General features: G+C 35.2%; 1 protein-coding gene across 1 annotated transcript in view; it reads right to left on the bottom strand.

Moving 5' to 3' along the window:
• Positions 1-2,015: 2,015 nt before the first annotated feature.
• LOC131080020 (peptidyl-prolyl cis-trans isomerase FKBP19, chloroplastic) overlaps positions 2,016-16,993 on the bottom strand; it is a 198,098-nt gene continuing 183,120 nt past the window's right edge. The window contains exons 9-11 of the mRNA XM_058018099.2: positions 15,762-15,837; positions 15,392-15,514; positions 2,016-2,344 (exon numbers count right to left, since the gene is read on the bottom strand). Of these exons, the coding sequence (XP_057874082.1) occupies positions 15,419-15,514; positions 15,762-15,837 (172 nt within the window). The 3' untranslated portion in view covers positions 2,016-2,344; positions 15,392-15,418. The remainder of the gene's footprint in view (positions 2,345-15,391; positions 15,515-15,761; positions 15,838-16,993) is intronic.

The raw sequence follows: 16,993 nt of genomic DNA, 5'->3' as shown, positions 1-16,993 counted from the left end.
AAATATATTTTTAGTCTGTGCTATCTTTCTTAACATTAACCATGTGACTTACTTTCTAGGATTTAGGAAGTCACAAAATAAATTAAGTGTTATGTTTTAGTTTTAGATATTATCCTCAAATAAGATGATGCCATCTTTCAATTAATTTACATTAGTTTTAAAAGATATCTTCCACATTTTAAGCATTCTCTTGGTCTTTTCATGTTCAAATAAGTCATGCAAACGTTTTAATGCATTGCTTTTGAGGTGAATAATCTGGATGCCATATCTCATCTTCACCACTATAGAGAACTCTTAGTCCTGAAGTAGTTTCTTAATGTGTATTTTCATAAACACATCATCTCTAATTTAAGATATTTATAGAGTTCTTGTTTTATTTCTCTAGTACTTTCTTGCTTTCTACATCCTCTCCCATGCAAGGTAATCCTAGGACTATGAAATTCATGTGCCTCAATGTAACATTGAGGTCATGTTCTCTAATCATGAAACTAGATTATATTGTTGCAGGCTAGTGGTTTTAAAAATAATAACATAAATCCTCTCAATGGAATGTCCACCTATCAAATATCAACAACTAAGCCACATGATGCATGTGTGCCTTCTCCAAATTTCTCTCTATTGGGTGGCCCTAGTTCTTCTTCTAACGATGGTAGATGCCTTTCAATGTAGGTAGATAAAACTTAGATGATCTAAGGATTGCCTTTATCTTCACTTTCTTCTCCTTGGAATTGGCTTTCTTGATAGAAAAATGCTTTCAAGAGCAAGGCTTCTGCTACACTGCTCCAAAGAGTGGCTGATGACAAGAGAATGGATAGAAGCATGTGTCCCTGAACTGAGTAGTTTGCTAGTTATTGTGGCCTTGCTAAGGTTGTGATCAATATCTCTGCATAGCAAAATATGAATACTAGTATGAATTATAAGTTTTAGCAAGACTTATTCATCCACACATCCACTTCACCTCAGTGCAAACCTGTGTCCTCTCACCAATATGGAGATTGTCTTTTGAAAACATCATAAAACAACCCAACCTCTTTAAAAAAATACTTTCGATAAAAAAGAAAATTCTCTCAATACCAGCACCAAATGCTCTCAGTGTGACATGTCTCTAACTCCTCCAAGGTCTATAGGTACTTGAATTGTATGGAGAAGTCTATCTAGCATTTCATCAAACATTTGTTAATAAGCAATAATTGTAGATTCAACCTTGATTTCTTCCAAATTCTTTGTCACATTATCCTCCCTTTCCATCCTCTTATGTTCAGGACTGGTACACTTCTTTTCACTGTCCTCTTTGTCAAAGAGTTGATTTTTACACCACCTTGCTGTTTTAACTTTAGTACTAGTTTGACATTTCATCAAACAATTTACATGAAATCCTTGTATTTGTTCCCTTTTGTGTTTTTTCAACATACTCATTTTCCAACTATTAGGCAATCAAATTTTGGATTTCTGCTCTTCTGTCTTGCTGATGTAGTCAGAAAAAGTTTGGTTAATCATAATCTATAGTTCAACCTCTAGTCTGTGCAAGGGGTGCCAGTGTGTTTGTACATGGCAAAACCATTTAATCCTTATATGGAGCTATTGAAACTGTGGAATCATATATCCGGAGCCTTTCAAACTTCCAGATACTCACATCAATCCCCTCCATTAACATTTGGTTTTTACATTTTCTATTACTTGTTTCATCCTCTTGATTGTTTTCTTAATTGGTGAATTTGGGTGTATAACAGCCTAGTTGGAGGGGACCACATATAAGGAAACCCCTACCCAACTGAAATAGCCCAAAGCCCCAAGAGGTTGGCCCAGCAGGGGCACGAAACCTGCAAAGGCACAACCCTCAACCAACACACTATGCCTACATTGGCTCTCCTTTTGATTGTTTTGTTCCTCAAAATATTTTTGCTTTTTGATCTTACACCATTGTTGTGTTAATTTTTTCTACAATATCAATGAATAACAAAATATTCACAACTTTTGCATTCCTTTGCTTTCACATCAATATTGACAACTGATTCTGCTCTGGAAAAATGAACAAACGAATCACCATTACATAGTATTGCTACAAATGAACAAGCAAATCACCAGTACATAATAAAAGTAATGCTATAATGAACAGGCAAATCACAATTACTTATAGCTCCCAATCGGTAATGTTGGATCTTGTGTCAAACGCCAAATTAAATTTGACACATTGTTTTGTATATAAGTCACATCGAAGGAAAAAAAGCTTCTTAATTTCTCAAAACATCAAAGTCTTTTGTGTACTTGACTTTTTGAATTAGACAAAACTAATGTTGTGAACAAACAAACAATTCACCAGATTACGCGCAAGTGTATTTCCTCTCTGCAAAAAGTCAAACAAAACACAGTTCAATCTACGTTATGTTAAAAAATATAAGTTATGCATTGAATCACATCAGCATCTACAAGATTGACACATGAAATTATATAACATTTCAATTTTAACTGATAACCAGTGTTCCTGCATATGTACCATGAGCTGTTACCAAGTATGTTTAAGGCATGTATTGTGATGGCAGATCCACCATGCATCAATGTAGAGATGCCTAAGGTGCACATTGTGATAGCAGACCTAGTATGCATCACTGTAAAAACACCTAAGGTGCATACTCTGACAACATATCTGCCTGCCTATGCAAAAAGGACCTAAGTTGTGCACTCGCATGGCACATCCATTAAAATTTGAAAAAACACATTTACATGCATATTGCTATTTTTCAACTTGAAATCTCATCTACAATTACTTCCCCTGATAACTTCTTTGCATAAATGTTTAATAACTTCTTTGCATGTTTATATCTTATGTGTGGAGTTTTAAGGCTTAATAATTTTAACTGACCTACAGTCATTAAATATTATTATGATTAATACATTAATGCTAGATGTGAGACCACTAGAGCATCTATTCATTTATAAGGGTCAGTATAGTATAACTAAGCTTCAAGGTTTCAAGAGTCAAATGGTGGTTTACCATTCTCTACAGTTAGCCACTATGAACCACATGCATACGTCCAAAAACATTGATTATTTCCTGTTACAAAGTGATTAAACCTAATGATATAACTGCACTATACATATAGCATGTAAAAGTAGTGTATTGTTTCAATTTTTATCCACAACAAGTCAAGATATGATAGATAAAATTTGACAGCTTTAGATGCAGTATTTAAAACAAATAATGTTTATTTTTATTAAAAAAATTATTCAAAGTAGTATTGTTTGCAATTTTGAGCCTAGAAAATTGCAAATTTCTTACCTCCACCAGATCTTCAGTTCTATGTAGAAGCACTAGTAGAATGCTTGAATGCACAAGTGATCCTCCATTTGTTTCTAATCCTGCTCTATTGCAACAAGTGCTTTCATCATTCAGGACTTGTTATGCATTTCAATGATCCAAGGCTAGAAAATGCAGGTCTAAGGGATGTTCTTCTACAGTCTATATCTATGTTGGTACAATAGATGACTCCCCAGTGATTCTAGCAAGCATGCCCCCATAATTTGTTGAACAGAATAACAAATATCTGAAACCTGGAATTCTTCTATGGTTTATGGTTGGTAATCAGGAACTGCATATTGTTGATGGAAAGCCCACAATGGCTGACTTGCACTTTGAGAGTATTATACATGCTCATGTTTTTGCAGGCAGCAACTCATTTAAGAAGCCACTTTTGTGTATTTTTGACAGATATTGAATTCTCTGCTACTGTGCAGCATAAAACCTAGCTCGGCAAATATAAACAAGATGTGGAAGTTAATAGGAAGACTGGTGGGAAAGCGGATATTTCTTTTAATGAATATGAACTAATAAGCATCACAAAAGCATCTGATGAATACAGTGAATTCTCTTCCAGAACTTACAGAGACGAAGAAGATTATTGATAAGCACACTAACGTGGCAACTGCCTTGCTAGGTGAGATTGAGGGGAGGTTATCATTGCACCATGGAGGATGAAATGCCGGCGAAAGGTAGAATGGACAGAAATGGATTGAGTGCTATTTTGAAAACACAGGGTAACAAGATGGATAAGCTACGAGTTGCTATAATATATCTTTGTACATCCGAAACTACACTCCATTTGATGCTGAAGCCACTGGATCAGCTCTAAAGGAGTCAGAGGTAGACCTTTCAGTTCTTTAGTATGTAAAGTCTTTAACTTGCCAGAAGTAAGAATAATATTCAATATTGTTGATTGGGCTGAGAAATTTTATGGACATTCCTAAGTGCAGTAACTGTGGGTATGAAGGGCCCTTTCAAAGAAACTATAGTGTTCATGGTAAGTGAGGATTGGTTTTGAAAACGTCATCAAAGCCTGATGAAGTTCTCAAAACCTCATCAAACTCTGATACCCTGTTTTGAACCCACAAAAGTGAAAAGAAAATGAATGTTTGAAATTTTTTTGGCACTTTAGGTTGGTTTTGTAACCATTAGCAGTGCCTGCTGTGGTTGTGAAAACCATTTCTTGGCCTGACATACCTCTCCCAACCGTGAGCAGAGGTGATCTTTGAAGACAAATTTCAAAAAGTCATTGGCAATCTCCAGTGGTTACGGGACCTGTTTCAGGTGCCAAAAGGAGTTTCTAAACTTTTCCTCTTTACCGATAACCTAAAAAGAAAGTATGCAGAATGCCTCAATAAGATGTGGCCTCACAGCATGACTTTTTGTGCAGGATCACAGAAAAATAGATTTGTTGAAAAGGCTTTTGAAACTTTCAAGCAAATACATTTAGCAGGCGCAAAACCCAAGCCATTGTTGCAGAAGGCATATAATGGCTTTGAGATTTTCATGAGACCAAAATTAAAAGGAATATTGTAATTATTGCATTATATGGTTCTCGGAAGGCTTCTGGAGGAATCAGTTTGCATGATACAAAGCTTTAACATTAGAAATAAGCTTCAACAACATCAGACCAAGAATGTTAAAGTAATCAGATGTGTTTTCTGTTATTGCTTTGTCTATTTGAATATATTTATTAACTATGTCTTCAATAATATCGCTGTGATAATAAGAATACTCTTAGTTCAATTTTGATCAGAATATATTAGATGTCTTTGGCTTGCACTTATTGATTTCTGTGTTTTCCATTTGAATCGATTTCATCCATATATATGTTTGGTTAGATGTCTTATGACTAGACATACCTCCACATTCACGTGGAGTGATGTCTCTTCATAGACATACTTCATAAACAGCGATGAACGATTTAGTTATCGTTTTATATTGAACGCATGTTAAATACCAAAATGTTTTAGCAAAATGATCGATTATATTGATCATTCCATTAATCAATATATCGATATTCATAAACCGATTCTTATAATCAAATCATGATTGTAGTCCTTATAACATAGACATTGATTTCCATGATCGATATTGGTTTAGACTTCTTAATCAATACAAACAGATTCATCAGTTTACATAATCGACTTCATTAATGGTTAAGCACATAATGATCTTTAATCGAATCCGTTGTATGATCGATTCTCTTTATCATTTAATCATAGATCGGTGATGATGATTATAATCGTTTCCAGAATAACATGGTTTATATAATAATCATGTATGTGTATATTTAATTATATATATATATATATATACATGATTATTTATAATCATGATTTAACATCATCAAGGTAAATACATCAATCAACTATGTGAAATGATAGATATCAATTGTTCACTTGTATGACTTCATTGGTTAGATTAATCTGACCGAAGCTACAATCATCAACACTCCCTCTTAGCTAGGGAGGATTAAATCTATCCAAGAATGAAACACAATATGTCCATTTATTGTGTAGAGGAGGAGATATCACCTCATCGTGATATTTGGAGTTTATGGTAAGAACACAAGAATATCAAGTCACATGATATTCACCATAACTCACAAAGTATCCATTTTATGGTATGTGCACTGGCATCATGTCTCATGATGCCTACCATAAAGGATATCAAATCATGGCATATCCACGGATATTAAGTCACATAAAATCCACCATGACTATCTCTTAAAACATTTAGGTTTAATTAATGATATCAAGTCTCGTGATATCCACCATAATATCTTTAGAGATATTAACTATAATGACAAGTCCATGGATATCAAGTCTCATGATACCCATCATGATAATGAAGTTGATCATTGTAAAATCGTCACCTTACAATATCAATCTATTACAAGTGTTCATTATTGAAAAGTCGTCACCTTTCAACATTGTTCACAGGGGGTCCATGAAGTCATGGAATCACACACACATGACAAAAGAGTTTACACATTAAACATCTTTTAAATATTAGTACAAATAATAGACTCAATCTCAAATTTAATTTACATTTTCAACCATACCAAGTTTATTCCGAAAGTGTTCCACCTTTGTCTTGGAGAGAGGCTTGGTGAGAATGTTTGTTGTCTGATCACTTGTACTAACATATTTAAACTGAATCACATTCCTTTCTACCATGTCCCTAACATAGTGATAAGGAATCTCAATATGCTTCGATCTATCATAGAACACTGGATTCATTGAAAGTCTTATGCATCTCTGATTGTCACAATGGATGATAGTAGGATTCAAAGATTCACCAAACAATCCTACAAGTAATTTCCTTAGCCATACCGCTTCTCTTGCCCCCATAGAGGCTGCAATGTACTCAGCTTCTGTGGAGCTCTATGCAACTGAGGATTGTTTCCTACTAATCCATGATATCATAGCTGATCCTAAGCTGAAGCAACATCCTGATGTGCTCTTCCTATCACCCACACTTCTAGCCCAATCTGAGTCAGTGTACCCATGTAAATCTAGGTCTATATTTTTGTATTTGAGACCATATCCAATAGTGCCTCATAGGTATCTCAGAATGTGCTTTGCTGCAACCAGATGTATCTGCTTTGGTTCACACATAAATTGACTGAGTGAGTTTACTGCATAACAGATGTTGGATCTAGTGTTGACCAAATACATCAAGGATTCGATCATATGCCTGTATAGAGTGGGATTTGCAAATTTTGAGTCTGTTGCTGCTTCCTTCAACTTGTGCAAGTTTGTTTCCATGGGTGTAGTCATGGGTTTACACTCCATCATTCCAAATCTCTTCAGAATGTCAATAGTGTACTTTCCTTGATTCAAGGTGATACCATCAGCTTGTTGCCAAACCTCTAATCCGAGAAAGTAATGTAAAACACCTAGATCCTTCATATCAAACTCTGATGCTAGGTCTTGCTTACATTTGGTAATTAGGTGGTCTTCTCCTGTAATCAATAGGTCATCCACATATAAGATAAGAATCAACATTTCGCCATTAATTACCTTGAAGTAGAGATTTGGATCTGCATCGTTTTTGAAGAATCCCAGGCCCAAAAGGAATTTATCAATCCTCTCATACCAAGCTCGAGGGGACTGTTTAAGCCCATACAGTGCCTTCTTTAATCTACAAACATGTGAACTGGCTTCATGTGTAACAAATCCTTCAGGTTGCTCCAGGTAGACTTCTTCCTCTATTACACCATTTAGAAAAGCAGTCTTTATGTCCATTTGATGGATTTTCCATCCCTTTGATGCAGCAATAGCAATCACAGCTCTAACGGAAGTATATCGAGCAACAGGAGCAAATGTCTCTTCATAATCAATTCCCTCTTTCTGAGAGAAGCCTCTAGCAACAAACCGTGCTTTGTATTTTTCAATGCTACCATCTGCAACATGCTTAATTTTGAAGAGTCATTTTGATGTTACCACTGATTTTCCTTTTGGTCTGGGTACAATGTCCCAGACATCATTCTTAATAATGGATTGATACTCTTCTGTCATAGCATCTTTCCAAACTTGAAGATCTATAGCTTCTTCAACACTGGATGGTTCTGACTTGATGATCTCACCCATGAAAGCAACATAGATGGAGTATCTGTGAGGTCTTTTGCTTTCTTTGAAGGTTCCCTTCGGTGCTGCATAATTCTCAGCTTCTTGAATCATTTGCTTAGCCCAAAGTGGTCTCTTTCGATTTGCATTTGTGTTATTAGGTTCATTCAAGGGTTCACTTTGATCTTCATTTTCCATCACTTCATGAGTCTCCCTCTGAATCTCAGGAACATGATCCTTTTCCATATTTTGAGGAGGCTCTTGATCTTCTATCTCATGAGTGCTTGTGGATCTTCTGAAAGCAATGTCTTCCTCAAAGATAACATCCCTGCTAAGTTCAATCAATCTTTGTCCAGGTTTGTTGATCCTATAGGCTTTAGATGTTTCACCATAGCCCACAAATATTCCCTTCCTACCTGAGGGCTCTAACTTAGACCTCTTTTCCTTAGGTACATGAATGTAGACTGGACAACCAAAGATTCTTAAATGACTTATGTCGGGATTGATTCCAGTGAATGCTTGTTCAGGAGTTTTGTTATCTAGAAGTGAATGAGGACACCTATTCTGGATGTAGACAACAGTCCTAGAGGCTTCAGCCCAAAATGAAGTTTCTAAGTTTTGATCATACATCATGGCTTTAGCAGCTTCAACAATAGTCCTATTCTTTCTTTCTGCCACCCCGTTTTGTTGTGGATTATAAGGAACTGTAAACTCCCTCTTAATCCTAGCATTAACACAAAAGTCCTTGAACATTTCTGAAGTATATTCCCCCCCATTGTCTGTTCTTAATGTTTTGATTCTATTTCCTGACATGTTTTCTATGAGAGTTTTGTATTCCTTAAATCTCATAAGGATTTCTTCAGACTCTTTACATTTTAAGAAATATATGCATGTTTTCCTAGAGAAATCATCTACAAAGATAATATAATACAAGAATCCTCCTATAGAGGCTACAGACATGGGTCCACATAAATCTGAATGAATGAGTTCTAGTATATTATTTTGATTTACTATTACTATTGTGAAAAGTCCCTTCTGTATTCTTTCCCAAGGCACAACCCTTGCATGTTCCTTCATTTTCTGGTTTGAGCTTAGGTAAGTCTATTACCATTTTCTCTATGGAAGGAAAGGCACGAAAGTGGAGATGTCCTAATCTTCTATGCCAAATCTCATTTGTATTAGTAGATTCATGTATTAGGGCTTGAGAGGGAGAAGTACAAAGTTTATAAAGGCATCCATGTCTAACCCCAATCATATGAGCCCTTTTTATGGTTGAGTTCTTGGGCCATGCCAAGACTTTCCCTTCCATAAAGGCTATTCTATATCCTTTATCTTCAAGTGCCGAGATGGAAACTAAGTTTCTCTTTATCCCGGGTACAAACAATACACCTGTAAGATGAAGAGAGATGTCTGACTTTAGATTTATGGTGCAGGTTCCAATTCCTTGTACTGGATAGTTAGTACCATCCCCAATAGTCACTTCCTCATCTGAATTCTTCAGTAGATTGTCTAGATGTTCTCTGAATCCGGTGATATGACCTGATGCCCCACTATCAATTTTCCAGGTGCTAAGGCCTGTTGATACTTGGCTTGATAAGACTGAATAGAAAACAATTTTCTCGGAATCATTTTCCATGCTAGCCTTCTCAACTTCTGCAATAGAGGCTTGAGGTTTTGGCCTATCCGGACACTTCATAGCATAATGTCCATACTTGTCACATCTAAAGCACTGCACTTGAGACATGTCCCTTCTTCTGTTAGATAAGCATTTCCCATTTGCACTTTTGTCTTTCTTTCTTTTGAAGTTGCTTTTCTTCCCCTTCTTGTGAGAATGAGAGTTTAGCACATGAATGTCTTCATTTGTGGTACTTTGATTAATCCCCCTTGTGATTAATCTGGATTCTTCTTGAATACAATCTGTTTTTAATCGATCGAACTTGGGAAGTTTTGAACGAGAAGTTATTCCTTGAATAAATGATTCCCATGATGTTGGGAGTCCATTTAGAGCGAGCAATGTTAACTCTTTGCTTTCGATTTGATGGCCAATGGTAGAGAGCTGGTCCCTTAGCTCTGTTATCCTCATAAAGTATGATGCAACTGATTCTCCTTTATTCATTTTCACATGATGAAGTTGTCTTTTCAGTGTGAGAGCCCTGCTAGTGTTGTTTATCTCATACATGTTCTCAAGGGATTTGAACATGTGGTATGCTGTGTCAAACTTAGAGATAATTGGAACAATGTGATCTCTGACGGAATCTACTAACACCTTCATGGCTTTGCTATTATTTTTGATCCATTGAAGTTTCTCGTTTTCTTCATCTGGTTCAGGTACAACTCCTTTTACAAATGAATCTAATTCATTCTCTTTCAAAGTAAGCATAATCCTAAACTTCCATGATACAAAGTTTGAGGCTCCTTCAAGACGATCTTCAAATCTAACTCCGCTTGCCATTTCGAAGAAAGGAATGTGATTTTCTAGGATTCAATGATAGTCTCGATGATTTTTAGTTTCAAATCTGATCGGATCTTCCTTAGACTGGCTCTGATACCATGTTAAAGTAATCAGATTTGTTTTCTGTTATTGCTTTGTCTATTTGAATATATTTATTAACTATGTCTTCAATAATATCGCTGTGATAATAAGAATACTCTTAGTTCAATTTTGATCAGAATATATTAGATGTCTTTGGCTTGCACTTATTGATTTTTGTGTTTGCCATTTGAATCGATTTCATCCATATATATGTTTGGTTAGATGTCTTATGAATAGACATGCCTCCACGTGAACTATGTGTTTGGTTAGATGTCTTATGAATAGGCATGCCTCCACGTGAACATTGTTCACGTGGAGTCATGTCTCTTCATAGACATACTTCATAAACAGCGATGAACGATTTAGTTATCGTTTTATATTAAACGCATGTTAAATACCAAAATGTTTTAGCAGAATGATCAATTATATTGATCATTCCCTTGATCAATATATCGATATTCATAAACCGATTCTTATAATCGAATCATGATTGTAGGCCGTATAACATAGACATCGATTTCCATGATCGATATTGGTTTAGACTTCTTAATCAATACAAACAGATTCATCGGTTTACATAATTGACTTCATTAATGGTTAAGCACATAATGATCTTTAATCAATCAATTGTATAATCAATTCTCTTTATCATTTAATCATAGATCGGTGATGATGATTATAATCGTTTCCAGAATAATATGGTTTATATAATAATCATGTATGTGTATATTTAATTATATATATCTATATATATATCATTAAATATATATATACATGATTTTTTATAATCATGATTTAGCATCATCAAAGTAAATACATCAATCAACTATGTGAAAGGATAGATATCAATTGTTCACTTGTATGACTTCATCGGTTAGATTAATCTGACCGAAGCTACAATCATCAACAAAGAAGAATCTGTAATTCTCCATTTCTTTATATTTTAGCAGTGCCTAAGGAATTCTGTAAAGAGGTGATAATCAAATTGTCACTGTGCCAAATAGAGATGTGGTCAATCAAAGCAAGCTGCTTATTAAGAAGATTTTTGCATGGTCTGATACAATGCCAGTTCAAATTTTACCACCGGCTGATACTTATGAAGATGATTATAATGTTGATTTATATGAAAACTCCACTTTATTGGGATATAATGAGTAGTTGATGAACTTTAAGGGGGAGAGCTTAGTATATGAAAGAAAAGAACACCCAAAGCAAAAAGAGAATTTTGAGAGGAGTGGAAAGATAAGTGTTGAAGATTGCTACACGTGAAGGAAAAATGGTTATGAAATGCATATACTGTGAAGAACATAAGTTGGTTGGGTCATGAGGAACTGGTACTGGTTGCAGTAGTATGCAACATGATGCACTAGTTACTAATGCAAATTCAAGGAACCATAAAATTTCAGAAGCAAAATGGATATCAGAGAAAGAAGAAATATCAAAGTCTAGTGCAGAATTTGCAGTCATGGATGAAATAAAACTATTAATAGATCAGTGTTTGAAAAGGTGTCGATGCCATTTGAACAGTCATACTATTTCATGAACAGATAGAAAGTGCTCTGCTTGTATTATTGGTGCTGATGGGACTGCTTGGATCCATTACATGAAAGAAGCAGATTGGAGTTGTCTCTCTTACCTTGTACAGTCTCAGCTACAGAAGAAACACATTCTTCCCACAAAAATTGATCAAGAGAGAATGACATTAGGAGTACATACTACAGGACAGGAAAGACAGAATACAAACATTTGTTTAGATTATGTAATATAGAGGATGTGAGAAGCTCTTGCAATATCAAAGACTCTCCCAATACCTGCAAGAAGAAGCTAACCCATACTTGTGAATAGGCAGGGTTCTCTTCTTGGGAAACAGAGTGTCCAATAGGGTGCCTTGATAGGCAATATACTTGTTGAATTGGCATAAAATTCCCATTCATTACTATAAGGTTCGTAATCATAATACCTTAACTCATTTTTTGTGAGTTAGGTATTATGTGCACGGATAGGTGACGGTTCTTATTATTTTATTTGTAACAGATCCTTTTAAAAGAAACAGTTAAGGGGAGCTGAGGGGTCTCCCAAAAGGTTATTTATCGTTTCCAAAAAGAACAAGGGGATTATTCAGTTGGATGTTGGATATTTTGTCATTGATGTCAAAAGTTGATGATCAAGGTTGTGTAAATTTTGGAGGATTACTCAAAGTAATCTAGAACTATGTTTGGCTTTCTGAAAAGATTTGGTATGAGATGCTCATCAAGCTCCTGATTATTCATTAGATTTTCATCAATGGTTTAGTTGAGCTACTTGCCTGCTTGGTTGAGCTACTTGCCTGTGTGTTTAAGCTACCTGGGTGTCAGCTTGAGCTGGCTGCTTATCCAATTCACCTGCTTGCCAGTCTCTTCCTTGTGCCAAGTCAGAAGTATCTGCCACGTCACCTTTTGTAGGTTGACTCTTCATGACATGTCGATGATAAAGGCATGTTACTCCATTCATGGGCTGTGACAGCTTGGGAAATGGTTTCAGCAGTGTCAGATTTAATGATAGGTGTCAGAAACGTTTTCTTTACCCTTTCTTAGGTGCGACGGCCTGCAGAGGTGTAATGCGCTTTGATAGTGGGGCTGTTTAACTCTTTTTGTGAAAGGCAGAGGTGTAATGCACTTTGATAGTGGGGCGGTTTAACTCTTTTTGTGAAAGGCGGTTCAAGTTCTTGCAACGGTTTTTTCTTTTATGACTGGGTCAGAGTTTTGTTTTGGAGACATCGTGGGTGGAATTGAAATTCTTTTATTCATCTTATGCATGGCATGTTCATTGCATTAGTTTACTAAAGCGGCTTCAAGGTATCCTTAGTGGTCGCTTAGACAGAGATTGGAATCATGAATGCATTATCTCTGTTGAGAATCAATTTCTATATTGGCTCGTATCAGACAACCCAGGAATAACTCCTTCAATCGGAGATTGATGGAAGAGTGAGAGTGGATGAAGCGTCAAGTCTCTTGGCATCGCATTATTTTCTAGGACGCTAATTGAGTCATGGGTGATTCATGTGCTATGAGCAGTTTGGTGAATAGTGGAAGTGATTGTTGAAGTAGCATATCGTTGTGAGTTTGGGGAATACCGTGGAACAACTATGGGTGCCTTCACTGAGTTTCATAGTCACGTTGCATTTGATTCTCATATTTGCATATCTTGGAATTCATGACACGAAGTAACAGCACTAGTCATTAGCAAAGGATTATAGGAATTTCATTCAGTCCAAATAAGGAAACTGAGTCCGAGTTTAAGTTATTACCGATACAAACTGGAACAGATCGCAGCATCAGATATGATACAAATTCCATCATATGCTGCAGGAGTTTATTTTGGGGCTTTGCAATAATCATTACAGAAGGTAGACATACTGAAGAACAAAGAGTGGAGGTGTCTACAAAACTTATGGATGACAATTTTTGTTATTACTGGGTGGTGAGAAATTTTTAAATAACGTAGGTTCCAGCTCATATGATATTTTGGCTGCAGTTCCAAAATAAAATTCAAAAAGCTAAGATATGAAAATGTCTGCAGGTGAAACGACTGAGCAGGGTGGTGAATGAGTTTATTCTATGTATGTGATTTTTGAGTTGTAGTGGGTTGAAGGAGCTGGACGTAAATTGCACATCTGAGATGGTCATGAGAAGAATTTGGAAGACAGACAAGAATGCTTCAGGGCTGCTGTTATTATATATTTTCTATGTGGTGCTATTTCATTGGGTGTTTGAAGTGCTGTGTGTGTTCTGAAAAGTTTTACTGAGTATTGCATTTGAGTTGTTGCTTAAACTGAAGTTAGTGCTTCAGCTATTTGAAGTTGATGCTTCAAGGGGAGTAGGTGCTCTCAGTGAGTTGGTGCTCACTTTAGTAATTTGGGTTGGTGCCCATTGTTAATAAAAGCTATTGTGTGCCGTGATTTTTACACGAAAGGGCTTCCATGAGAAAATTGGTTTTTGTGTCTTGATGTTTGCTCTCTCTATGTTTTATGAGGTTTCATGTGTTTGTTTGTCTTCTTTTTTATTGTAAGTTTTCCTATGTGAATTTGTAATCGTTCTTGATATTTTCTCTATTATATCAGGTTAAGGATGTATTTGTTATAGAATCTATGAGTTCTGAATATTCTACATATCTTTATATGTTTGGAAGGGATTATTGCTCATTCTCTTAATTATCATTAGTGTGTATGGAACTATGACCTGTGTGTCATTTGTTTTCATCCCTCTCATTCTAATTCTATCTTTGAAGATCACGGGTGGTTTTCTATTTGTTTCCATCAGGGTTTTCCATCGGTTACAAGCATACCCAAAAACCCAATTATATCATATGAGGGAGCTCCTCCTCCCAAATGCAGAGGAAGATCATCATTTCATTGGTGACCTCTCCAATTGTTGTGTACATTTTTGTCACCATTTCCTATTGGGCAAGTTATAATTTTCTTATCCTTCCAGGTGACAAATCTGTTTACCAACAAGTCGTAAACTCATATTTTGATAAACATATTTTCTTAACATTTTGACTCTTTGCTTAGAGGAAAAATTGCTTGTGATAGAAAAATACTCACATCTTTGATTTTTTTAGTAAATATATTTTAGGTAAATATACGTTCCCATTTTCTTAAAACCATGTTTAACTACAAAATTTGGGTTTGCCATATATCATCTTTCTCATGTATGATGACTAAAACTAAGTTTGAATTCAATACCATAGTTTAATCTCTCCTTGTTCTTCATAATACACTAGTATAGCATTTCTTAAGATGACAATGACATGTCACACCTAGTTGTCTTTGAATTTTACATGATTTTTCTAGAATTTTATTATATTCTGATACTCATCACATTCTTATTTCTAATATTCAATTTAGAATCACAAATGTATCTTAAAGGTTTAAACCTATAATCAAGGAAAAAGCTATAAGAATGGTATACAGTATATATCATTTTCAACTACTTAAAATGAACTCACCTCAACAAGAAAGAAACCCCAATCTAATCATCTCGGGATCACTTTTACTAGTTCTATGTCAAACATTAAAGTCTTGTCAATAAGCCCTTGGTTCTTCAATACAAAGTCAAGAGCTCTTTGCCCCTACAAGGGAAAACTCAATGTTAGAAGAAGAAAAGAATTATTGTAGAACAGAATCCCATCATAGGGATATGCCGCTGCATTAAATGGCTTGTAGATTACGTCTATCATATGGATAGCAACTGTAAGTAATGTTTGTTCATTCCATAAGAAAAATGTAAAAAAAATTGAACTCTATGATGATTTTCTAAAGTATCAAGATAAACTATATTAAGGAACCAAACAAAAAGCAATAAAGTAATTTTTTTACCGAAAATGTAGTTGGCTTTGGACCTGCATTGTTGTAGTTATAATCAGGATAACCGAGCTCAGGTGGTACAATGACTCTGTATCACAACAAAGACATTAAAGTTTAACAATCTCTAAAAACATAAAACAAGTTGTAAGAGATCAGCAATATCTATCTATATGAGAACTAAGTAATAACATGACCAAAAAATTTTCTGAATGTATATTGTAAATCCCCAATACAAGAAAGGAAGTAGAAAAAGTGGATTAAAAACAAGATTCAAGAAATTTCCTTAACTAAAGGATAATTTTAAGTTAAACTATGGATTTTCAGCTAGATTCCTACATCAAAGTTTAAGTACATGTGAAATGAGATTGGAATGAGGATTGAGGGCATAATAATATAGAGAAAACACAAAACTCACATTGTGTATTCTATATAATAGTCCTGCTTAAAAAATATTAAAGAACATCCAAAAGATGATACAGAGATCCCTGTCCCTGTCACGTTTTGGGGACACCTTAGAAACATCCCTGGCCCCCTGACAGGACCAGGAACATCTTAGAAACAGCCAGGAGGATGGAAATGTCTAGAGAGAGCAGCTCTCTCCGGATGGCCTACAGTGTTTAAAACAGAAAAGAAAAAGACAAAAATCAGGTCTTGCTGTCCTGGGTGGCAATCTTTGCAATCAAAAAGATAATTACAGTTTCTTCTTCATAGAGGTAATTTGTGACCCTTCCAGCAGTATTTTAGGGGCTCCAGATTTGTTATGGAGTTTGAGGTTGGCTGCAAATTGGAAGTAACAAAAACCCTGATTCAGAGTCAGATTTAGCAGTCTTCAGACATGAGGGCTAACAGCAACTTAGCAGCTAATTACTTTGCACTTAGATTCTTTAAAATTTTAAATCGTCTGCACTTTCTTTGGTTTAAATATGGATTGTCTGTATATGTCATATAATAGTAGAATAGATATTATGTTGGAAGCTGTTAGTGCTATTTTCCTTTTCAGCCACAAATCTTAATTCCACAATCTCTTTTAGTGTCATTTGGAATGAGTGAAGCTTTAATTTAAAAATGACACAAAAAATTTGAAATTATGAGTATTGATTGTTTCCATTTTGGTATATCAATATAAAAGTCATTCAAATGTTAGAAATTTTGTCTAATTTACAAATAAATTAAAAACATTGTTGAATGATGATTATGGAAATTGACTCTCAACTCATTTCATCACCAATCATTCTTAAATATTA

This window comes from Cryptomeria japonica, chromosome 9 (assembly GCF_030272615.1).
Source record: "Cryptomeria japonica chromosome 9, Sugi_1.0, whole genome shotgun sequence".
Lineage (NCBI taxonomy): Eukaryota > Viridiplantae > Streptophyta > Pinopsida > Cupressales > Cupressaceae > Cryptomeria > Cryptomeria japonica.
This window is presented reverse-complemented; position numbering and strand designations above follow the sequence as displayed.